This window comes from Macaca thibetana, chromosome 1 (genome assembly GCF_024542745.1).
Source record: "Macaca thibetana thibetana isolate TM-01 chromosome 1, ASM2454274v1, whole genome shotgun sequence".
Lineage (NCBI taxonomy): Eukaryota > Metazoa > Chordata > Mammalia > Primates > Cercopithecidae > Macaca > Macaca thibetana.
Window position 1 is genome coordinate 110,493,524 of NC_065578.1, and position 26,088 is coordinate 110,519,611.

At 37.3% G+C, this 26,088-nt stretch overlaps 2 protein-coding genes across 6 annotated transcripts in view; one reads left to right on the forward strand and one right to left on the reverse strand.

Moving 5' to 3' along the window:
- Positions 1-3,004: 3,004 nt before the first annotated feature.
- DRAM2 (DNA damage regulated autophagy modulator 2) lies at positions 3,005-26,041 on the reverse strand. Of its 5 annotated transcripts, XM_050746621.1 has the most exons (11): positions 25,396-25,531; positions 24,960-25,017; positions 23,494-23,557; positions 17,642-17,786; positions 12,427-12,494; positions 10,931-11,070; positions 6,718-6,895; positions 6,089-6,171; positions 5,028-5,120; positions 3,308-3,346; positions 3,005-3,179 (listed from the first exon to the last, which is right to left on the reverse strand). In XM_050746621.1, exons 4-11 carry the CDS (start codon positions 17,770-17,772, stop codon positions 3,144-3,146), a joined length of 768 nt encoding a protein of 255 aa, XP_050602578.1. In that variant the 5' UTR covers positions 17,773-17,786; positions 23,494-23,557; positions 24,960-25,017; positions 25,396-25,531; the 3' UTR covers positions 3,005-3,143. The 5 variants fall into 5 exon arrangements, with proteins under 5 accessions (XP_050602578.1, XP_050602554.1, XP_050602552.1 ...); XM_050746597.1 differs by lacking the exon at positions 24,960-25,017 and adding an exon at positions 25,919-26,041 and having other exon boundaries at positions 3,005-3,346; positions 25,396-25,547; XM_050746595.1 differs by having other exon boundaries at positions 3,005-3,346.
- CEPT1 (choline/ethanolamine phosphotransferase 1) overlaps positions 25,554-26,088 on the forward strand; it is a 45,892-nt gene continuing 45,357 nt past the window's right edge. The window contains exon 1 of the mRNA XM_050746359.1: positions 25,554-25,642. The gene's annotated coding sequence lies outside the window, so the exon portion shown is untranslated. The remainder of the gene's footprint in view (positions 25,643-26,088) is intronic.

Sequence of the window (26,088 nt, forward strand, 5' to 3'; positions counted from 1 at the left end):
TTTCAATTTGCTTCTATTGACTGATTCCTCTCTGGATAAAACTTTTTTCCTCCTATGCGTGTCTCATATATATATATATGATATATATATGATATAATATATATTTTTTACTGTGTGCTGTGTATTTTTTATAAAAGGTAAGTATGAACAGAAGTAATAGTTAACACCAGAAAACAGCATGCTCCTATTGTTAGGTTCAGAGTTTGACAATGAATCAATCTGATGTACAGTTAAGAGCAGTTGGGCTTTGTTGCAGCTGTAGTTTGATTAACTTCCTCCCTCCTTTCAATTATATATACAAAATTGTATTATATATGTGTATTACACACACACACACACACACATATATGAGACAAGGTCTCACTCTGTTGTCCAGATTGGAGTGCAGTGGTGTGATCATAGCCCTGGGTGAAGTGATCCTCCTGCCTCAGCCTCCCAGGTAGGTAGGACAGCATGCATACACCACCATGTCATGCTAATTTTTAGTATTTTTTTGTAGAGATGCGGGTCTTGCTATGTTGCCCAGGCTGGTCTCTAACTCCTGGCCTCAAGCAATCCTCCTGCCTTGGCTTCCCAAAGCACTGGAATTACAGGTATGAGCCACTGTGATTGGCCATTTCAGATATTTTGAGTGGACAAAGTTTTAACAGAAAATTTGGATATGAGCACTGGCGAGATTCTAGTGTTTTTTTGGTTTTTGTTTTGTTTTGTTTTGCTTTTCAGCTGAGCTGCCAGTTTTTGAAAGAACAGATTTTTCTTTGCACTAATCACAATAGTGTATTTTTGAATTTCTGGGGCATTTTACTTGTAATCTATTGATGTACTTGGCTTTCTGTGCCTCAGATGAACTCTCAGTCATATTATCATTTCCTTTGGAGGACACAGTTCTTAGACCATAATGCCTCAGAATGACTTCCTTTGTTCCAGGTCTGTTATTTTTCTTAGTTTCCTAATAAATGAGCACTCCCTTTCTAAAATCAGCACAGTGGTTGTTTAAAACCAAGAAATATTTCCAACACTAGACTTACAAGGGTACTAAAACAAGTCACTATTTGCTGAACTTTCATTTTGCAGCAAGTCTCTACTGGACAATGAAAGATAAAAGTTACCTTCCTTTTTCACAAATTCATTGAGCACTTAAAATATATGACATCTTACTACAAAATACAGTATAATCTTAGTCCTTCTACCTTGTGATTCCCCATCTTTTTTTTTTTTTGATGGTTTTTTTTTTTTTTTTTTTTTTTTTTTTTTTTTTTTTTTTTTGAGACAAAGTCTTGCTCTGTGGCCCAGGCTGGAATGCAATGGCATGATCTCAGTTCACTGCAACCTCCACCTCCCAGGTTCAAGTGATTCTTCCACCTCAGCCTCCCGAGTAGCTGGGATTACAGGCACACACCACCAGACCTGGCTAATTTTTGTATCTGTAGTAGAGACAGGGTTTCACCATGTTGGCCAGACTGGTCTTGAATTCCAGACCTCAGGCGATCTGCCCACCTTGGCCTACCAAAGTGCTGGGACTACAGGTGTGAGTCACCGTGCCCAGCCGATTCCACTATCTCTTACAAGCTTGTAATCAGTATCCAATTGGTACAAAGAGAAAAAACTGGGAGAAAGCATTATGAATCTCAAAACCTTAAAAATAGAAATACATCCATTCCACTTTCTAAAATTCAGTTTTGCACCTACATCTAACTGCACGTGAGGCTAGGAAGTATAGTCTTGCTGTATACCCAGGACAAAAAGGAAACAGATTTTTCACTATCAGTTCACAGTATCTGCCAATTTTGTTAGCTTAAGACCTCTTACTTTAAAAGTTAAATATTCAACTCAAAAATGTTGATGGAATTGAAGAGAAATGCCTTATCTGTTCAATCAAGCTACTGTATCTGACAATGGAGGCAAGGTATATTTTGATGGTCAGTATGACTGTCTTCTGTCACTTCAGCATTACAGTTAGGGATAAACACACATTCCAAATTCTCTTATAATCCCTCCACAAAGCTACAGCAGTGTCCCCTTATCAGTAGGGATATATTCCAAGATCTCCCGTGGATTATCTGAAACTATAGATAGTACTAAACCCTCTATATACTGTTTTTCCCTACATATATATATATATATACACCTATGATAAAGTTTAATATATATGAGATAAAGTTTAACATATATATTAGGCATAGTAAGACATGAACAACAATAATAAAATAGAACAATTATAATAATATGCCAGCTTACTACTCTTGTGCTTTGGGGCATTAAATAAAATATGGGCTACTTGAACACAAGCACCGAGATACTGCAACAGTCCATCTGATAACTGATGGCTACAAAGTGACTAATGAATGGGTAGTGTCTACAGCATAGATATGCAGAAAAAAGAGATGATTTACATCCTGGGCAGCAGGGAAATAAGATTTCATCACACTACTCTGAAGAGCCTATAATTTGAATTTATGAATTATTTCTGAAATTATCTTATTTTCAAACCATGATTGACTGCAAATAACTCAAAATGCAAAAAGCTAAGCCATGAATAATGCAAGCCAACTGTATTAACATTTTTAGCCTATGTTATTTCTAAGGGTAAAAGTTAACTAATGGGATTCAAATATTATCAAAGTATTTTTTTTTGTCTTAAAACAATTTATTTAATATGTTGGTATGTATCGCTAAGCCTCATGTTCTAGGAATGGACAAAGTCCATGTTTTTCCCTGAGCCACCTTCCCCATACAAATTTTATAATTTTATAAACATTGACTCTGTCAATTTCCTTCTCCCCATACTATGATGCTTCATAACTTAAATAATAGCTTCCCTGATACAGGAATCAGGACTAAATAACATTTTGCAGGTGTGTTACACTGTGCTTTTCAAAGGCATGATACTTTTTCATGGTTTGTATCCAAATTATTTCTAGCAATGTCAGCATTTAGTCAATCAATACTTATGGAAATGTCTCCCAGGTTTACTGCTGTTTAATATAGGTATAGTATTTTATTCTCTTTCTGTCTTATCAGTCCAGAAGACTTCAGAAATATTATTTACTGATTCTTGTATCTAACAACTAATTTATAATTGAGGTCTCCATCACATAAGCATTATTCCTTGACTTGCTCCACCTGACAGTTTAAATGTTTTCTCACCATCTTTTCCTCTGGCCAGGGAACCATCTCTTCTAAAAAGATAAAAACCTGGTTAATCGTCTTCAAAGATTATTTTGCAAACCAGTTCATCACTGGGCACTTTCCAAATGAGCATTTTTTTCTTTTTCATTTCATCAGGGATCTGTAAACTATTCTTTACCTGTACATACAGAGATCCAAGGAGAAACAATCCAATCATCTGCATAACCAGAAAAAATGAAAACATTGTTTTTGTAGATGCATGTATCACAATTATTTTGCATGTAGTTTAATTGGATTGCCAATTTTGTTCTTTAGAATTTGGGCTCTACAAAAGTTACATCCCATTAAAAAGGCTCAATATTTACCTGTTCAAGACTACTTTTACATGTAATTATAACTTGCTATAAACAAAAATCTAAGAAGCTCTTGACTACGGTTATGACTTTTGTTTGATATTAATCATATCTGCTGTTATTCCCAAACTTTTCAATGTTATATGAATACTAACCCTTGTTTTATATAAAATATGACTAAATTTACCTATAGGTACCTCTCTCCTTCATTGGTGATTACAGTCTCACACCAGAGACTAAACTTCATGAAACTACTGCAAGCATGTGTATGACAGACCAATCAGCTTAGTATCTGGCATTGTGACCAGAAAAAAAAAAAGAAAAAAAAATCATCACCTACAAAATCTCTTGGGCAAAACTTAAGCCATGAAAGAGCTCACACGAATCCAGGTCTACTTTCCAAGTAGATTCCAGAACAACAACAAAAAATTAAGACTATAAGAAATGATTTAATATGATAAAACTCCCATTTCAAAACCCAGTTCTAAAGGATTTACTGACCAATGCTGATTATTTAGTCACGGAAAATGTCTCTCATAAAAGTGCTCCTAACAAAATATGATCTACAATAATTTATAAAATGTGAAGGGCTGGATGTGCAGACTGATTGGTGCACGTCAGGTTGTTTCTCTTAAATAAGGTATAAAAAACTATGATATCATAGTCTTTCGACTTTATTTTCTAGGATAGAAAAGTATAGGCATAGGTGTTTTTAATAGTCTTCTTGATGATATCCTTTAAAATAATCTATCAAATGGCTTCTTTCATGTTTCCTGATTATCAGTATTCATCAATGTTACTGTCAGCCTTGATTAACTGGTTGAAAATTTCAGAGCAGAATAAGCAACTTCTGTGAACCTTTCCCCAATCCCTGAGAATCATAATCATTACAGAAATATTTTATCCTTTCATCAAATATCTCTGGAAAGTAGCCGTGTTCGTTCACTGTTAATAGGGCAAGGTGCAGTGTCATAGAGGGTTAATCCATGTAAATTGGCTTCCACCCGTAAAGAAATTTTCTGGAACAGAAAAGAAAATTATATATAGAAGTTTCCTCCTTAAAGAGAGATCACTCCTTCAATATGTTCTATAGGCTACCTTGTGATTACGAATGTAAATCAATTCTAATGGTAATAAGAGTGAGACAACTGTTTTACTGTCAATGGTATCTTCTTTGTACCAATTAAAATCTGGAAAAACCAAGCTTCTGTATTCATAAAGTTCCTTGTTTTTCTTTGGTTTCTACTAAGAATCAGTATAATGTTGAGAATGACCTATGTAAAAGTACACAGAATCAATAAAAATTTCTATGTAAGAATTTCTGAAATTTATTTTATAGCCCAATTTTCAAGGCTAAATCTTGCTAGCAATACACTACTTCTTTAAACACAGAAACAATTTACCTGAAAAGTTGTTTATGATACCAAATCATAAACAGTTAATTTTCAAAAAGGCTGAGAGTTGCCTATGGAAAGTTCTCTTAGTCCACCTTCCTGGACTAAGAGAAGGAAGTCTCACTGAATGAAGCTAATACTGTTTTCTTACCTGAAAATCACGAATGTAAGTCAGGAAAAAACCAAAGAAGGAAAATGACATAGACCATTCTGCTGCGGTAGTGATCATGTGAAGCACATAACCCTGAGTCAGAGGAAAAAAACAACAGTTTTGTGAAATTTCATTTAAATGATCTGTATACTATGTTTCAAATAAAAAACACACAATTCTTACAAAACAATGGAGCTTCTGAAAATCAACCCTTGACTTACCAGGCATATATCTCTAGAATTAAAGAGCCAGCATTAGGAAGTCCTCCTAAATGACACTCTATTTATTTCACTGGGAGCGAATAAAATTTCCACTTAAATAGCTAAGACAGAACAGGATCATTTTTACTCTACAAACGAGAAATTACTACTGCCTTACCCAAAGCCATAAGATTCATAATATGTGACTAAGAAAAGTTTAACAATGCTCAGAATAAACTTAGTAAGTGGTGTGTTTATGATATTAAATAATATATGGGTTACAATTGGGAAAATCTAGTAAATTATTTCATTCATTACCACAAACATGTCCAATTTGGGGTTAATTCTTAAATAAACCACCACTAAGTGGTTTGTGAAAACAGAGGAATTCAATTTATTCTTTAGTATATGTTCCCCTTCCTTTATTCTCAGGGTCCAAGATGCTATCTACATTCAGATATTGACAATACTGAAACCTAAATGCAGAGTCTATAATCAATTTCCAGATAACAAAAAGTGGGAGATGTCTTTTCAATTCAGAAAACAAGTATTGAAAACATAAATGATCGTGGTTGGCTATATTATATACTATACCCACATTTAGGGGAGTCAATTTCTCAGAAAACTCTTTTGCCATCACAGTGCTCTTCATATTTTGACAATATCTACAGATCACAGGTAACAGGAGAATATAGAAGGTTCTACATAAACCCTACCATATCCAGAAAATAATTTTAATACAGAACTGATTATTCCACCAGAAGACTTTCATTGTTACTGATGAAATGAAAAACACATCAAGATCAACCAAAATAACCATCTTTAATATAAAACGAAGTTTTATAGACTATAAGTTCTTACTTTGTCCTCGGGGTTCCAATGGAGTTTCTGCTCTAAATCAGTCCCAAAATTGCCACTGTGCAAAATTGATGAGCAAGTCAGCACTATAAAAACATAAGTCAAGGAAGAATCTCAGAGAAGACCTCAGAGAACAAAGATAACTTTACAGTCTAAAAGGATTACTCACACATTTATTGCTAAGGTCTGAACCCATTTTCTTAAAGACTTAATGTTACACAGCAGTGGTACTGTAAAACAAAATGTGCTGCTCAGAGGGTTACAACAAAATGGTTCTCACAGTCAAATCCCACCTCTTTGTTCAGAAAATTAGCAGTTCTATCACAATCTTTAACTAAATAATGGTTCTCAGAGATGGCATTTACTCATCCCTCATTTCTTTAAAGTGAGTATGATCAGGCTCAACATTTTTGTTCCTAGCTCAATTACTGAAGTGCTATGTACAATCTGAATTTTATATTTCAAATTCTTTAGTTTAGGGTTCTGAACCTAAGAATCTCTCCTACAAAAAAAAAAAAAAAAAAGAAAGAAAGAAAGAACAAAAGGCTTCTTACACTGCACCAATAGTGTTCACTTAAATTTTGTCATTCAATTCCTTTCCAAGTGTAGTCACATTGTACAGTGAAGGATACTGCTAAATGCACTTACTCCACACCAGATAACCAACAATAGTCTGATCCAGAAGACTTGTTTGCCATGGATTTTGGGCTGCATTTGGTAGGAAAGGATGGTCTGAACAAACATATATAATGAGCCCATACCAAAGGTAAGCACAGCTCCACTTACATGTGCAGCAAAAAGGGCTGTTTTCTGAGAGATAGAGAGAAGAAATACGTCAATAAAAGAAAATCAGAACACATTGGCAACACAACATTTAAAAGCACAAGTCAGAGATTTCAATAGGACATTCACTGAGTAGAGAAGCTCAGCCAACTCTACAAACAAATTACTTTCTGAGGTAATTTTCTCTCATAATACTCAGCATAAACCTGAGGATTATAGTAATACCAAACTATTTCATACATCTCCACTGGAAATATAATAGGAACTATTCAATTATTATTTTCTTCATTTAATAATATATTTACTTGGTGCCTATTAGGTGCTAGGCACTATTCTAAATCTTCAGATCCATTAGAGAACAAAACAGCAAAAATCCAGCTCTGAGTTTAGTAAAGATACACAAACAATAAATATAAACTTCAGAAATAAGGAAATTCCAGTGTGCCTCATGGTGATAAGTGTCATAGGAAAAGCACAGTGCAGTAAGAAAAGATTAGGATGGACTGCAGTGCTGGGAACTGGGAGTTTCCATTTAAATTCAATTTAACTGTAAATAAAATTTAAAGACTCAAGAAATTGAAACATTTTCCCTTGGCTCTAGCTTGATTGGTTTTATATAGTTACGCTGCCATAAGCCAAGGAACACCAAGGACTACTGGTAATCACCAGAAGCCAGGAACAGATTCTCCCTCTGAGCCTCCAATAGAGAATCAACCCTACCAACACCCTGATTTTAGACTTCTGGCCTCCCAAACTTTGACAGAATAAATTTCTATTCAGTCACCCAGTTTGATATTTTATTATGGCAGCCATAGAAAATTAATATAGATTTCTGCTTACTAAACTTTTACTACTCTCCTTTGATAGATTTTGTATGAAGAAAAAAATTCCTCTAAGTAGGCAGTGAAGACACTTGCCATGTAGTTATTTTACTGAACATATACAAATTTGTTTTAAAAGAAATTCAATTTTTATTTTTTAAGTTAGATTTTTCAAATACCATTTTATAGCAATTATTAGGCATCTCTTTAAATGCAGGCAACCATAGCAATAACAGAATTTTTTATAATCCTGCATAGTCCCTTTAACCTCTCTCAATAAGTTACTAATAATTAATGAAAGCATGTTTGTCCTAAGTACTACGCTAGGTGCTGGAAATACAACGGTGAACGTTTCAAAACCATTGTGCTTGTAATTAATAAAGAAATACATCAACTAAAAAATAAAAACAATAAATTTACAACCATGGATATAAAGGGCGTTATGGCATACCAAACAGAGGAAACAGTATGTGAAAGAGAATTAAATAAGCTTGTCCTATTTAAGGAGCACAAAAAGTGATATATACAATGGAGACATTAAGAAGGGGAATAATGCAAAATTAGGCTTGAAAGGTAGACATCAGCCAGATCATACAAGATCTTTGAGTTAGGCAGTTTGGTGGTTTAGCAAATTATTTCTTTCTCTCTTGATTGTATCTCTTTCTACATAATTTTTAAACCTGTAGAACTTTAAGCAAGGACACAGGGAAGCAAAGTGAGATATATATACATTTCCAAAAGATCACTTTTACTGCAATATGAAGAAATGACTCAAGGAATGTAAGAGTGAATGCACAGGAACCATTGAGGAGGCTATGGCAGTAGCTCAGATGAGAGATGATTAAATCTAAACTAGCTGAGAATAAGACAGTAAGGAGGGAAGTAAAGACAGAAATGGAAAGAAGTGAATGTCTTCAAAAAATATTCAAGAAGTAAAACCAGTAAGTCCCGACTCCATTTAAAACACAGTGCTAGCCTCTCTTCCAAGCCAATATCTGCAAGGGTAAACCATTTATAGACCTGGTTTTGTAAAATTTTTCCTGTATAAATTACCTAGAATTTGTCTCCACAAAAGAAAAGGGGGAAGTGGAGGAGGAAGCAGCGCACTCGCCATTTTAAGTAGTAAACGTTTACTCTGGAAAGGAAGGAGATCCTCATTAGGATAGCGGTGAGTAAAAAAGAAAAAAAGAAAGAAAGAGAGTCGTTTGATACCTGCGTAATGCTACAGGATCTGCTTATAAACAGGGCCCAGCAATAAAGCCATCAGTGAAAGATGAAGAGGGCAACTAAAGTTGCATGAAGAGATGTTAACAAAAGAGAAAAAGTAATTTAATTCAAAATTACACGGCCATAGGTACTCTTGGGGTGAAGGTAAATTAGAATAAAAGCTAAAAGCAAAATAATAAAGAAAGTATATAGGCTACCTTAAGTAAATGAGATAAAGGTGGAAAGGCAGCTTGTGTGGGTGCTATCAAGAACTGCTATTAGCATTTGCTGGGCTGTGTAAACAAATATTGGAGATCCATTTTTACCATAAAAGTGATGAGAAACATTGTTAAATTGACCAAGAGACAGAGAATCACCATCCTCACACTGAAATTCCCCAAAACATTTTTTAACAATGAGCTACAGAAACTGATTAGGGAAGGCAGAACTCTATTTGTGGCACAGACAGCTAGCTAGTAGTACACCCAAATTGTTGGTATCCTTTCATAGTATAAAGTGGCTGCTGGGAAATAATGTCTAGCAAAACTACATTTTCTCCAGGGTCCATTTTTTCTGACCTGTGCACACCTGCTGCACCCCTATATCTAGCAAACATGAATGTCAATGGAATTACATGAGTTACTGTCAGGTGACAAAAATTCTCTCCTTCACCAAACCCAGCTCAGCTTACTCTGAACTCTCTTGTCAACTAGGTCCTGACTTCTGGGTTGCCATGTTCATCTCATCTCTGCATTGTCCAATTTTAGCAAGAATCTTGTTCAATTTAGCCATAATCCTCCATTCTCAATATCTGATCACCATAAATATAATTATCACCTCTACCATGCCTCAAGTGATGTCTAATCACCCTGGTCTGCCTTCACCAAGAATCCTGTTAGGTCAGCGCTATGGTTTTGACATTTGACCCCTCCAAATCTCAAGTTGCAATTTGATCCTCAATGTTGGAAATGGGGCCTAATGGCAGGTGTCTGGGTCACAGGGATGGATCCCTCATGAATAGACTGATGCGGGGGGTTGCGGGTGGTGAATGAGTTCTCGCTCTATTCATTCCTGTGAGAGCTGGTTGTTAAAAAGAGACTGGCACCACCACCCCCTTGTTTCCTCCCTTGCCACGTAAAGCTCTGCACACACCAGCTCCCGCTTTGCTTTCCATCATGTGTAAGCTTCCTGAAGTCCTCATCATAACCAGATGCTGGCATCATGCTTCTTGTACAACCTGCAGAATCATGGGCCAAATAAAGCCCTTTTCTTATAAATTACCCAGCCTGAAGTATTCTTTTATAGCAACACAAAACAAACCAAGGCAGTTTAACCAGAATTCCTTCTTAACCTTTACGTTTCCAGCTTAGTAATTTTCCATCCACTAACCACTGCACCCTGCTCCACAGCTATAAATTCCCACTTTTACTTGTATTCAGAGTTGAGCCCAGTGTTTCTTTCCTACTGCTCTCTGTGGAGAACTGAAAAATATTTGATGAAGGTTGACCACTACTTTCACATTAAGTATTTGACATTATTTTTTCCTGAGAAAAAGCTAGAAGACCTACAGCTCTTCCTTTCATTTCCTCATATATAAGGCAGGACACCTAGGAATGCAGGCAATCAATGAAAACATCCAAACAAGTAGATAAAATAGGTAAATGATTATAAATTGTTAGGCATGCTAAAAACAAAACTTTTAAAATCTGTAATTGTGTCACTTATAATTTGTATCAATTTTGTTTCAGTAGTGAGTTGAAGTAATCTCCAACTAAATAGTAATGAAGATTCTATAGTCCTGTGGATCCTTAAAAAAAGTTAAAATAATTTGTATTTGTTCAGACTTTTAAATATGAATTTTTCTAGTTGTGCAAGTAGCTATTTCTCATAGGGTCAAATAATTTAAAGGAAGTGATTTCTATTTTGTTAAGGTAAAGAAATATCAGCATGTAACTGAATGCTTCAGGTTTCCCTTTTAATATATAGTATATTTATGTACTTAAGGAAAATACCTATGCTGGGCTAGAACACAAACCTGGAAGTTTGCCACAACAGAAAGTCCTAAACAACTCAGTATTCCAAGTACAAGGCCAGCCTTGTTTAATTTGATGATAACGTTCTCTTCAGGACTCAGAGCATGAACTTGCTTATAACGAACATAAATGGTAGCAATGCCTGGGAAAAGATAATCCAAAAAACAACAAAGTAATAAATAACCAAGAAATAAAGTTGCCAATGAAGAGTTCACAAATGTCACTGCTATCCAGAATCACAGATTTTCCTTTTAAAATTAACCAGAGAGAATAAAAAGAAAAAAACAAAAAACAAAATAGCTGTAGTTTTGTTTTTGCTTTTAAGAGATGGGGGTCTCTCTATGTTGCAGAGGCTGGACTCCAACTCCTGACCTCAAGTGATCCATTGGACTCAGCCTCCCAGATAGTTGGGACTGTAGGCACATACCTGTGTGCCTGGCTCACGCTGTGGATGTTGGAGAGCCTTAAGGTTGTATTACAGAACTACTGATGTCTCCAGTGACTAAGCAAATCATTTGCCTTCCATGGGTCTCATATTTACAAATAGTTATATAAAACACAACATATTTTTATGATTAACATCAGAATCAGAAGTAACTAGTTCTAGAATATAGATAAAATGGGCATAGGCAAAAAACCCAAAAGCTTATTTGTGTCACTCTCATATCATTTTATTTCAAATTACAACTTGGCTCAATAAGATATAGCAGCCAATTACACAGGGGGAAAAGCCCACCTTACCATATTTATCAGTCAAGGACTAGCTAAATCAAATTTTCCACTGCAGAAATATTGCCAGAGAATTCAACAGTGTAGAAAGCATTACAGAGATATGCTGGTAAAGACGTGTTTCTAAAGAGTTTGGTCATGAGACGAACTTCTTTAAGTTGAATTATCTTCCTGATTTCCATTTTTGACCCAAGCAAATAATAAACATCATACAGAAGAATGCAAATATTTAAAACAATCACACTTGATGGAAAAATATGTGCGTAAACCATTAATAAAAATTTGGTTCAAAATAAACAGGGCCATGAAATACTTCAGTAGCAACTCTATCCCTTTAGCATTAGAATGTTGCTCAAAAATCAAAACATGGTTCCATCTTTATTCTCAAACACCTAAACTGCTTATCCCAAAGGAATTTAGTTAGGATTAGTTGTGGTCAGCTGCATCCACAACTCTTTGTTCCTTACTGGTTGCTTAAGAAGTCCACTACAGTCCTCAAGGAATATATGGTTATACTTAACAACTTCCATTTGAATGAATAGTAGAATAATCCTATACATATTTTTTAAAGGTTTATTCCCATAAGTCAACATTTCTAGAAAAGTGTTTATCTTTTAAAAGGAGCATAATTATGATCAATTATTTAGTGATAACATACTCTCAAATATAACTAGAAAGTAAAACAAGTAACACTCCGGTGTTGAAAGAAGAAAATACAGTAGCAATTTGGCTATTAAGTATTATTGTTAAAATCACTTTCAATACTTACATAAAACTGCCGCAATATTTAGCATTGCCCCAAATAAGCATTTTTCTGGAGCCAGTGTACCAGTGTCACTGAAAGAAAAAAAGGAAGATATGTGCATTTCTCACACTACATAGACACATATATTTCTTCTAAGGGAAAAGAATACCAGGAGTTACTTCAAACCTCTTATCTTTTATAAGTCCATGAGTTCAACTCATATCATTTTACACAGAGAACATGACAATTTGAGTTCACAAATATCTGCCTACTTCACTTTCTACTCACATCATTTTTAAGATTATTTCTCTTCCACATAGTAGAAATCAATATATACTGATTTTTAAAAAGCTATCCTTGATATGTTAAGACTATGTTATTGACCGACCATCATTCAGGCAGATGAATTTATCTGTCCCACCAGAATACTCCTTAAACACCACAGGCTTTTCACAACTCTACCTTTTTGCACCTTTTGTTGACTATGCCTGTATTCAATTAACACCTATTAACCTACTGATCAATTTTTAAAAGTATTATCAAGTACTTACCATGTGCCAGACACCATTTCAGAAACGGGAACACAGTGATAAGTAAAATAGACAAAGCCCCTGCCCTCGCAGAGCTTACATTCAAGACCAGTTTTGAGTCTCTTCCCCTCTATAACCTTGGATGACTCCTCTAGCAGATAGTGACTCACACAGCATGCTTTCTGAACTTCCATAAACTCACTTACCACACAGCATTGCAATGTATCCACTTACATGCCTGTCTTTCAGGGCAGTATGCAACACACCCAGGCAGATTAAAACCCCACCACTTACTTACTGCAGGACCCTAGGTTCATCCTTTTATCTCCCTATAACTGTTCCCTTCATTTGCAAAATGGGGCTATTCATTCCCTCCCAGCTTCATCATATCACTATAAGGATGAAATGTAACGGTAATGCATGTTAAGTATCTAGCACAGTAGCAGGCTCATGGGAGATACCCATTAAATATTAGTTCTTTTCCCCTTCTTAAAACTACTACAAAGATTAAAAAGACAATGTCTTTGGCCTTGAATTGACATACTACAGGAAAGAGATAATCAGGGTTTCAACTAAGACAATGCAATGGGGATAAAAAAGAAATAGAAAGTTATAGCTGGTAAGAAGCCATAACATTTAGTAAACATTTAGATTAGGGGTGTTAGGAAATGGAAAATATTAAACATGAATTGTAAGGATTGCTGCTTCTAACTTTACAATTCCGTGAGTCATTCTCTTAAAAATTAAAAATAAAAATCTGCAGTGAAAATAGAGAAACAAAAAATAATGTATTTGTAAAGAAACAATTATAAAATAACAAAACAGATCTTTTACATACAAAAGATTTTGGTACTTTGACCATCTTCAGGAGGAGGGAATAAAAAAGTAGATGTTCCTTCTACTTTTCAAATTTTCCACAATATATATGTATTATTCTTAGAAAAAAGAAATCCATAATTTTCATAGATATACTTCAAATGGTACATGTAAGTTAACAAAGGCATGCATTTCCAGGATGGTTGGCTAAGAGTGTTTCTTCCTTTGGCTCAGGACAGAATGACAAACACTGGCCTACAAATGAAAACAGCCATGCCCATCACCTCATTATCACAGCACTTCATCTCAGTGGTCACAGCATCACCAAAAAATGTCTGACCTTCTAACATCAAAATATATGTTATCATTATTGTATATGTTAAATGTTGGCAAAGTTTAAATGTTTTTAGATTAAAAATATACATAGATGTTGTAATATTTCTTCTCTTACCCCAGTGGCTAGTCACTCCCTTGGGCATCCACTACTTGAACCAACTAAGAGAACACCTGAAGCACACTTATAGCAAAATTGCCTTTGAAGTGAAATTTACATTTGGTTATGTCCACTGGGGCTGTTAACAGCTAAACTTTTTTTTTTTTTTTTTTTTTTTTTTTTTTGAGACAGAGTCTCGCTCTGTTGCCCAGGCTAACAGCTAAACCTTTTGGATAGGATCTATGAACTGAAAAGAATTTTGCAGACTAGCTAGTTTAATCATTTTGCAGATGAAGGAAATGAGCCTACAAGAAATAAAAATAAGTACTAGAGTTTAAATATGTATGTCAGAATGTTGGAGAAAGACCTCAGGGTAATACTAAGTTCAACAGCAGAAAAATTAAAAAGCAGAAGGGGCAGAACAGAAAAAGATGTGCCTAGGGTGCTTTTTAAAGAAAATCACATGCAGTACCATCAAGGAAGTGAAACTCTGAAAAAGAACTAAGTGGCATTTTATATTACAGTAGTCCCTTGGTATCTGTGGGGGACTGGTTCCAGGACCCCCATCAGATAACAAAACCTGGGGATGCTCAAGTCTCTTACATAAAATGGTGTAGTATTTGCATATAACCTATGCACATCTTCCCATATGCTTTAAATTATCTCTAGATTACTTATAACATCTAATACACAGCACTTCATTCCTGTGGATTCAACAAAGTACTTGGCACTTGGCAAACTCAAGTTTTGGAACCCGATGGAATTTCTGCAGAATATTTTCAATCTGTGGTTGACTGGATGTATAGAAGTGGAACTATGGATACGGAGGGCTGGCTGTACTAAAAGTTCTTCAAAATGAAAGCAGACAAGTTCTCAGATGGAGAAAAAAAATACTGTGAAAGACCCTCACAAATGTTAAATATGTACCTTCTGGAGTTACTAAAGAATGGTGTGGCTCCTTAGGCTACATATTCCACTAGCAGAGTGGTAATTATTTATCAAATTATTCCGCGAAATGGAAGCTTAAATTCTAAAACATTTTTGGGTTTTGTAAATCTTCCCAAACTGCATCCAATTTGTTTATATCTTTTGTGCCAAGCCATACCACTGCAGAAACAACATGTAAATAGTAATGTCCAGATCTTTTCTTGACATTTTTAAAAGATAAATTTAACCTTCCAATTTATCATTCTTTAAAAGATTACTATTTTCTGTGTTGGAAAGGTTATTTTTCTGAAGGTAAACAAATAAATGAAACAACCACAACAACAACAAAACAAAAAATATTACTTAACAATAGCAACAAAATCTGGCATCTCTATGAAGAGACCGATGTTTCAAAAGCATCATATAGAGGTTGAATACTTTCAGGGGTGGACCTAACTATATTCCATGTGAAATCATCTAGATTAAAACCCATTAGTAGTTGCTTAATCATATTTAATAACAATGTTTTAATAATTATGCTTTCTTCATCTCTCTGCCCTATGTAATTTATTTACCTTTTATAGAGAAATTTAAGCCTCAATAGCTCAGAAACCATGTATATGATTATGATTTCCTCATATCCTTTTTGTGAATGTATAAATAGATGCAATACTTTTAAAAGCATGTCTAGAAATGTCAAATGAAAAATGTAGATGCCCTATTACCTATCTAGCAATCTCACTTCTAGAAATCTACCTCACATCAATATCACTATGTAAAGTTATATGTAATAAAACCTTCATTATAGCACTGTTTGTAACAGCCAAAAAAATGGAAGAAAGAATAAGTAAGCAATTTCTGTCAACATCCTATCACTTTTTACACACGAAACAAAATTAAAAACCCAAAAAAGTGAGAAAGGAGGAGAAAAAAAAGAGAGAGTTTTGTACATACAGGATAATAAGATAAAACAAACCAAACTCTGGAAGGAAATCTACCAAACTATGAATTGTCTCTAGGGTATAGAAATTGGAGGGTGTCAGGAAGGGATTTTTGCTTTTCATTTTTATAATCACTCTGGTATTATTTAAAATTTGTTGTAATAATTACTGCCATTGCAATTTTAAAAAAAGAGGGTTATTATAGCTTCTTGGCCTTTTGGCTAAGATCAAGTGTAAAAAAAGAGCATATGCAACTGACTATCCCTTCTTCATTCATTGTGAGATTTCAAAAATGTTATCGATCAATTTTGATACTTAATACGTCAAAAATATCTAGGCAGCATAAAGAGTAAGAGCCTAGCTTCTAGAGTCAAACTGTCCAGGTTTAATTCTTGGTTCCAACACTAACTGAGTTGTATGTTCATGAGCAAATAACTTCACCTCTCTGGACCTCATTTCCTTCTCTCTCAAATGAGGATCATAGTTCCTATCTTATCCAGTTGTTGTAAGGATTCAACTATTTAGGACATGAAGAATGCTTAGAAAATTACTTTCTACGAGGCTGGGCGCAGTGGCTCATGCCTGCAATCCCAGCACTTTGGGAGGCCAAGGTGGGCGGATCACGAGGTCAGAAGTTCAAGACTAGCCTGACCAACATTGTGAAACCCCGACTCCACTAAAAATACAAAAGTTAGTCGGGCGTGGTGGCGTATGCCTGTAATCCCAGTGACTCAAGAGGCTGAGGCAGGGGAATCACTTGAACCTGGGAGGCGGAGGTTGCAGTGAACCGAGACTATGCCACTGTACTCCAACCTGGGCAACAGTGTGAGACTCCATGTCAAAAAAAGAGAAAAAAAGAAAAAAAAAAAAAACACAAAGTTTTGGGCATGGTGGCTCACACCTGTTAATCCCAGCACCTTGGGAGGCTGAGGCGGGTGGATCATGAAGTCAGGAGTTCAAGACCAGCCTGACCAACATCGTGAAACCCCATCTCTACTAAAAATACAAAAAATAAAAAAATTAGCTGGGCGTAATGGTACACGCCTGTAATTCCAGCTACTCAGGAGTCTGAGGCAGAAGAATCGCTTGAACCCAGGAGGTGGAGGTTGCAGTGAGCTGAGATTGCACCACTGCACTCCAGCCTGGGCAACAGAGCAAGACTCCATCTCCAAAAAAAAAAAAAAAAAAAAGAAAATTACTTCATATGTAGTAAGTATATCAAGAAATGCTTGTTGTTTCCATTATCTTTTCATATTATTATTATTATTGTTTGTAGCTTTTTTTTTTTTTTTACTTTAAGGGGAGAATAATTCCAATTCTATATTCTGAAATAACTTCAAATACTTACTTAGAAAACAAGGCACTAAGGAGTCACAGTTCAATAACCAGTTCACAAACTGAATCTTACTGAGCCGTCTCTACATTTATCACAAAGGAAAAGCCAAATTTAAGTTCCTTTATATATTTTCTTTATTGTTGCAATGCCAGTGTAAAATCTGATTTTTAAAAGGTTGACATTAAATGTCGGCTTCAATGTTAAAATAAGAATGAGACATAAAGAGTCTCCTATCTAAAGAATACATTTCACTTACCTGATATAAGGTAAAGCTGGGTCTATATGGTGGAGTGTTACTGCAGTAATGTATGAAAATATGAAAGCAGCAGATGTCCAAATTACAAGAGCTGAAGGAAGGAAACTTAGGCCTTGCTGAAACCACCACATTTCAAACAGGTTTTCTGAAATAGAAAAAACATATTAGAAAATTCACAAGGGTTTCCTCATCCTACTTTAGCCATCCACACCCCACAGCCTTGTATTTACCACCCCAAGCTGTTTCACCTCTGAAATCATCCCTCATGCCATACCCTAACACTCGCTCTCCTTCCCTTTCTTAGTGAGTGGAACCAAGATTCACCCACTTGACATAGCTAGACACCTGCTTTCTTGTCCCATCTTCCCATGGAAAGTACCAAGGACTGTTTATACTTCCTCCTAAATTTATTTCAAATCTACCCTTTTTCTCCATCTTCACTGTCATTACTTTACCCAAACCACCATCATCTCTTGGTCGATTATAACTTCCTAAGGGGTACCTGTGATATTGTGAAATATATATGTATTTGGTCTTCATCCCATTTCCTGGCAAAAAGCTCTTAAAAACGCTTGGAATGTCCAGGGTAATAGGAGTGTCTTCTATATACTAATAAGGCTTGCAGTTCATAGATAGTTTTAGGATGGGAGCTGGTCAAAGGAAAGACCAAGGCATAATTACAGGGTTGGATATTTAGTCCTCCATCCCCAATTCCAGGAAGGCAGAGAGAGAGGATGACAGTTAAGTTGATCGTGCCTGTGTAACCCATAAAAACCCAAAAGCACTGGGTTGAGAGAACTTCTAGATAGCCAAGTATGCGGAGATTCCTGAAGGATGGCATACCCAGAGAGGGTGCAGAAACTCCGTACCCCTTTCCGTATCCCTTGCCTTGTGCGTCTGGTAAATATAAGCGTTTCTCTGAGTTCTGTGAACCACTCTAGCAAATTAATCAAACACAAGGAGTGGGTAGTGGGAACCTTGGTTTACAGCCAGTCAGTTAGAAACATGGGTAAGACAACCCAGGCTTGTGATTGGTGTCAGAAGTTGGGAGGTAGTCTAGTGGGACTGGGCCCTCAACCCGTGCAATCTGATGCTATCTCTAGGTAGATACAATCAGATTTGAATTAGGGGACATCCAATTGGTGTCGGCTGGTGGAGAGAAATCTCCATACTTCTTGATGATCACAGAAGTATTGTGTTGATTATTGAGTGAGAGAACAGGAAAAACACTTTGGTTGGTTTTTCTTCCTCTTTTTTTTTTTTGAGACAAGGCCTCACTCTGTTGCCCAGGCTGGAGTGCAGTGGTGCAATCACAGCTAACAGCAGCCTTGACCTCCCTGGCTCAAGTGATCCTCCCACCTCAGCCTCCCAAGTAGCTGAGACCACAAGTATGCACCACCATGCCCAGCTAACTTTGTTATTTGTAGAGATGAGGTCTCATTATGCTGCCCAGGCTGGTATCAAACTCCTGGGCTCAAGAAATCCTCCCACTTCAGCCTCCCAAACTGCTGGAATTATAGGTATGAGCCACCCAGTCCAGCCTAGTTTTTCTATTATTACTCAGTCCTCCTCCAGTCTTGACCAAACCAATCTAGACTCCATTCTAAAACCAAAATAATCCTTCTAATTTCAAAATACCAATCTGATCACCTTATTCTCCTACAATGGTTTCCCCTACACCCTTAGTCTTTCCTCCTTAACATGGTCCATAAGGTCCTTGCATCGTCTGTCTTTATCTTTTTTTTTTTTTTTTTTTTGAGCCAGAGTGTCACCGTGACACCCAGGCTAAAGTGCAACGGCGCAATCTCGGCTCACTGCAACCTCAGCCTCCTAGGTTCAAGATTCTCCTGCCTCAGCCTCCTGTGTAGCTGGGATTACAGGCGTCTGCCACTATGTCCAGCTAATTTTTGTATTTTTAGTAGAGATGGGGTTTCACCACATTGGCCAGGCTGGTCTCGAATTCCTGACCTCAAGTGATCCACCTGCCTTGGTCTCCCAAAGTGCTGGGATTATAGGTATGAGCCACCGTGCATGGCCTGTCTTTACTTATCTTTCTATATTCACCTCTGGCCATGCTTGGTTCTCAATTCTTTGCTCTAGCTATCATTATCTCATCATTATTATAAAAGCAAACACCTAGCATTTACTATGCCTTACCAGTGTTTACTAAACACCTTAAATACATGAAATAACGTACTTTCCTCAACAGAATTACAGTGGTTAAGACAACTGCCCAAAGTCATAGAGCTGGATGTGGTGGAGACAGGATTCGAACTCAAGCAATTTGATTCTAATGCCCAATCAACTATGCCACACTGCCATAGCATATTTCTTGCAGATCTTCAAATGTGTCATGCTCTCTAGCACACCTTCAGAACTTCATGGTGACTACAACACTACCTACCCAGTTAACTTTTATGTGTTTTTCAAGGCTCAATCTTTCCAGCTTCAGTTGAGTGTCCCTGCTTTGCTTTTAACAGCACCCTTTACTTCCCCAACCAGAGCACTCATTACATTTAACTTGCTTGTTTGGTTTTCGCTTCCTCACTAAACTTTAAGTTCTGTGAGAGCAGGAAACAACTGTTGTGTTCACTATTATATTTCCAGCTCTTACATGGGGGCGGCGGGAGTGGGGGCAGAGACAGAGGGCCTAAATACCCCCATACCACACATCACCACTTTCTTGCTTGAATTCCAGACTAAGGATGTTATTAAGTAATAATGAGTCAACGATGTGAATTAAGAAACATTGGAACAACTTCATGCTTTTAATTTTTTTAATTTAATTTTTTAAAATATAGGAATACTTTTAAATTAGAATACTCCTATGTATGTGAGAAAAATTTCATGTTTGAAGGTGCATCTTCTCATATTTTTTGATGACCTAAAGAAATTTAGTGTTTCCCATGAACTTTGTGAATACTTACAGCTTCCTCATCTGAGACTGACTTTCCAAAGAATGAAATCTCAGCCATTTTTGATTCGTATTTGTCATTTACTCTGGCCATCTGATTTGTTGCTAAATATATACACTTGCATTTCATAATCTTCTCTTTTCTCTTCCTTTTTCCTTGTCAGTCCTTAACATCCCATCAATATCTTTTTTCTTCATCTATTCAGTTAATCATGACAAGTCCTTGCCAAAATCCTATTGGTGCTTTTGCCTGTATAGGTTTCCAGGACAAGAGTTCTTAATTTACATAATTTTGAGTCATTTCTAAGATCTTTAAATTTTTCATTTTTCATCTCTTTAAATGTTAATTTCTGTTTCTGATCATTCCCATAAATCCTTAGGGGTCTATGTCAGTTTAGCTGTCCCTTGTACATGTTTTACAGTTTTTGACTCTGAGCCTACATTGGACAATCTTAAAATCTGGAAGTATCCTAAAAGGCTTAACTAAGGGTGAGTCATTACAGAGAGGATCCGTATTTGTTTTTTCCAGAGAGTATGGCACATCAGCAACCCGGGCCAACTTTATGTTAATTTCTTGGCTTCTGGTTTTTCAGACCGTGTAGGTATGTGAATTTGAACTTTTTGACTATGAGTGATGGCAGACCCTCCAGTTTCAAGTTTTCAGGTGGTATCTTTATTCCCCCACCTGGAGCTGTGATGAAAATGAACAAATTTCTTTGTGACCTCCCTTTGCCAGGAGGGAGAGATTTTTCTGGCCCACCTATGACTGAGTGTGTAGACTTTTGTGGGTCCTGGCTGAAGTTGGGGGAAGGTGCTTCTCCAATACCATGAGTTGTACAATTTCAAGAGGAAATACTTAAACTTTATTCTATGAAAACATCACCCACTGAAACACAGGTACCATTTACACCAACTACCATGGAATGGCACCCATTGGAGCTATGTGCCTGGGAGGTTACAGGGGTATGAATTCTATCTCTCTGCTTTGGGTAGAGAGCAGCCTGTCACCTGTCCCTGATTGTGCTTTACTTCTGCCATCAGCCAAATGCCCACAAAGGAAATATACTGCTAGTATACTACTCTAGTTTCGGCTTTTTTTTTTTTTTTTTAACTTTTTAGCCCTGGAGATTTCCCTGTCTTTCGTAGAAGACCTGTCATGAATTTAATGAGCTAATTTATTCAGCATTTTGGTGTACTGGTAAAAGGGATTTTCAAATATTTTGTCCACCTCATTGCTAGTAGCAAAATCTCCTGCCCCTTTGTTGTTTTACATGTCTAAATCCTTCCTTTTCTTCAAAAGTTCAAATGTTATCTTCCACAGACAACTTTACCTAAGCCCTTTGTAGACAGAAATAAGCACCCCTTTCTCCGAGAACATTTGATTTTCACATCTTTCAGAGCTCATTATCTTCTATAGTATGAAAATTGAGGATGGTGTCTTAAGGAAATAAAATCTTTCCACTTCTCTACCTAAGCAGAGCAGAGGACCTTACCCATAGTAATCATTCAATTATGTGTTGAATGAACAGCCAAAGCAAAATCCTTTTAATTCCCAAAACTGTTTATGATTTTTCTATTTCAGTAAACAACATTACCATTTTTTTCAGGTTATGACGATTCTAAGACTTCAGAGGAATCTTAAGGTCTCTCTTATAAAGTCCTCACATGCTGTCACCAAGTGAGGGCAATTGTATTTCTACAAGTCATTTAAACCATTCTTCTTCTCAGTTCACACTGTACCTATGTGATTCTGACTTTCAATTCTCTTGCCCTATGTGCTTTTTCCTTCCCCTTCACCCATTCCACTTGCATTACCAAATTAACATTCCTAAAGTATTCCTCTCCTCAAAACTGTTTTTTTAAATAAAATTGTGTGAACTTAAGCAGGTTTCATAACTTGTCTGAACCAGTTTCTCCTTTGAAAAATGGAATAATGTGAGGCAGGGTGCGGTGGCTCACACCTGTAATCCCGCACTTTAGGAGGCTGAGGTGGGCAGATCATGAGGTCAGGAGTTCGAGACCAGCCTGGCCAGCATGGTGAAACCCCGTCTCTACTAAAAATACAAAAATTACCCAGGCATGGTGGCATACACCTGTAATTCCAGCTATGCGGGAGGCTGAAGTAGGAGAATGGAGGCTGAGGTAGGAGAATCACTTGACCCTGGGAAGCAGAGGTTGCAGTGAGCCGAGATTGCACCACTGCACTCCAGCCTGGGCGAAAGACTGAGACTCCATCTCGAAAAAAGAAAAATGGAATAACGTTAAGTTTATCGGCACAGATTGTACCAGCTGATATAGCAACCACTGCTACATATAACTATTGAAATTAACATCTCAATAGATTAAAATTAAATAAAAGTTTTAATTCCTTAGTCACACTAGCCACATTTCATATGCTCAAAAGCCACATGTCATCATCCTGGCCAACATGGTGAAACCCCATTTCTACTAAAAATACAAAAAATTAGCCAGGTGTGGTGGCAGGCACCTGTAGTCCCAGCTACTTGGGAGGCTGAGGCAGGAGAATCACTTGAACCTGGGAGACAGAGGTTGCAGTGAGCCGAGATCATGCCACTGCACTCCAGCCTGGCGACAGAGCCAGACTCCGCCTCAAAAAAAAAAAAAAAAAAGAAAAGAAAAAAAGCCACACGTCTAGTGGCTACCATTCAAGACAGTAAAAATTTAGAACATTTCCAAGATTGTGGAAAAGTTCTACTGGACTGTGCTGAGTAGTTTTCGTACAGCTTATACTGATAGCACAAGCAAAGAACCTAACACATTGCTGGTGCATAATAAATGGTAACTTTCAATATTATCTGTTAAATAGTATAAAATAATACCCAGTCCATAGAGGTTTATTCAACGATTAAATAAGATATGTATTTTCAGAGATGATCAGTATATACTTGTTCCTCTTATAATGTGAAAAATGAATTACCTGTTTTACAAGTTCACAAAATGTTAGTCTTCAGATCTGCTCATACCTGCACCTTTTGTAAGTCCTAAAATCCACAAAGAAAATAGGAAGTTTTTCTCTCAATCCAAATAATTTTAAACACGTACAGTTTTAAGTTAACACACCATATTGTTCACGGGCAGAATACTAGGCTATAGCATTGTTAACAGGTTCTTTTTCTTTAAAGAGTTGACACTTGAGTTTTTTACAATGATGTTGTACCATCTGGAATTAAATAACGTTTTAATTCTAGGATATCAATTTTCATATGCATTCTCACATCCAACACCTTCACTATCTTAAAGAGGATAAAAGAAAAATCATTGACTCCTCCTATAGAGAGACAACATGAGGAAAAAAATGATAGATTAAACAAAATAAAGCAATTGCAAATCCATGTGATATAAAGAACACAGCTGTGAGACAAGATTCCTCCAACTGCAAGTCCTGCCTTTACTACTGCCCAACTCTGTGATTTCAGGCAATTTACTTAGCTTCTGAGTTACAGTACTCAAAGAGCTGTTCCTTGGAGTGGAGTAGAATAAGCACACAATATAATAATGAGAGCTGATTTATTAATTATGTAGTTATAAGGCCACAGGTATGGAGTACAACTTCTCTGTATGATTTTTTTCTATGTATGAATTATCTTGGATTCGTATCTCCTTAGGCTTTGAGAGTCCTAGTTGTTTAAACTGACAATTTATAGAGAAGCAGGGCTTGAAATAAATGGTTTACCAGTTTGCGAATGACAACTGAGGAATTTAAATGCATGGACTAGTTGAGGAAGACTAATTGTCAATGTGTTTTTGCCTTTGAAACCCGAAAGCATTGCTGAGTAACTGTCAACCAAACAAAATTAGAATTTTAATGATTCATAATTTAAAAAACCTTTCAAAATAATTGAGAGTATGCAGGAATAAATTTCACAGGGCAGTAAGAATGTTTATAAAAATGTTCTTGTAGGCTGGGCGCGATGGCTCATGCCTGTAATCCCAGCACTTTGGGAGGCTGAGGCGGGCGAATCACGAGGTCAGGAGACTGAGACCATCCTGGCCAACATGGTGACACCCCGTCTCTACTGAGGCTGGAGAATCGCTTGAACCCGGGAGGCGGAGGTTGCAGTGAGCCAAGGTCCCGCCACTGCACTCCAGCCTGCCAACAGAGCGAGACTCCATCAAAAAAAAAAAGGTATTGCATCTCTAGCCTATCTTCTCTGCTTTCTTTGAAGTTCCATGAATCAAAACTGTGATTACAATTTTTTTAATAAATATTTAAATACCCGTGGTAATAAAACGAATTCCTCATGCTGTCTCTGCCAAGTGGTGAATGCTAGGAACTAAGTAAATTCTCGAAGTTCCAAGTGAACGGTCAGAAAGCCTTAAGCTGCTTTTAGAGATGCACAGAATCATCAGGCTCAAAGCAAAATACAATTTAAAAATACTTACTTTTCTAAACTCTAACTTGGCCTCCTGACAAACGTAATATTCTCCTAATGGTTAAATCCTAAAGAGTATAGAAAATTAAGTTTTTTAAAAAGCTGCATCAAATGTTACATTAAGAGAAATGAGGACAATCCGATAATGCAATGCAAAATACAGAGTTGCATTTGGTTACTGATTTATAAATTAAAATTTGGGAGAACTGGAAAGATTATTTCTACAGTGTTTCTGTGTTTTTCAGATGTATCCTACTATAAAACACGGTTGTGAAGATACCCAGGACAGGCAATTTCCTTTCTGTGTAGGACCCACCCGCTGCGATAGAATTGAGTGTAAAAGGCTGAGCTTCGTGTAAACACAAGGTCACCAGGGATCATAATTTCAAACTCTCCCCTCCCCCTCACTCCCTCCAGCCACCAAGGTATCTGAACCCAGAACTCACAACAGGAACGTGGACTCAACTGCAGCTTTTGTGGGAAGGGGATGAAGATTCTTGGTAACTGCTTCAACAAACCAGAGGAATTAAATAGACCTTTGATTTTTCTCCGGAGGCGCGAAGCACTAGGCCGTTTGAGGATCTCCGCTCCGTTTTGCCTGGGACCAGGAAAAGACGCGAGAGACGGAACTCGCCACCAGGCACTGCTTGGGGAAGGAGGAGAGTAGGGGAGACCAAGAAAGAGGACAGAAAGGTAGGGCACGGAGAGCTGAGCCCAGCTGCACTCATCCCCGCCCCCGGAAACCCCCGCAGCTCCCGCCCCAACCAGCCCCTCTCTGGCGCCTGGCACAAGGTAGCCCCCGGAGGCAATGAGAGCCAGCACGAGTCTCGCGCGCCCGCGACGCGGGTAAGGGGGCTCCAGGCGGCGCTCACTTCCCCAGGCTGCCAGATCCCAACCTCTGACGCACCCTTCTAAAGGGAGCGGGCTCCAAGCGCTGGGGCCTGTCGTTTCTCCCCTACTTCGGCTTACCTTACCAGACGGACCAGCGCCGACCGATAGCGCCTAAGCCCGCCCGCTAGAAGGAGACAGGGCTGGGCCTTAGGGCGCGCTCCCGATCTGACCGGCCGGCCCCCGGGGCGCGCTCACGGCCCCGAGGAGCGCGCTTACGGCGCTGCTCTTTCAAACCTTGTTTCCCTTTA

Bases quoted from the DNA above. Each gene is read 5' to 3' on its own strand.
- DRAM2 (XM_050746597.1), bottom strand. From the start codon at position 17,772: ATGTGGTGGTTTCAGCAAGGCCTAAGTTTCCTTCCTTCAGCTCTTGTA. The intron at 12,495-17,641 runs GTAAGTGAAATG...TTTTTCTTTCAG, and splicing joins CCAGCTTTACCTTATATCAG to TGACACTGGTACACTGGCTC. The intron at 6,172-6,717 runs GTATCCTTCACT...ATGTTTTTATAG, and splicing joins TGGAGTAAGTGCATTTAGCA to TGCTGACTTGCTCATCAATT.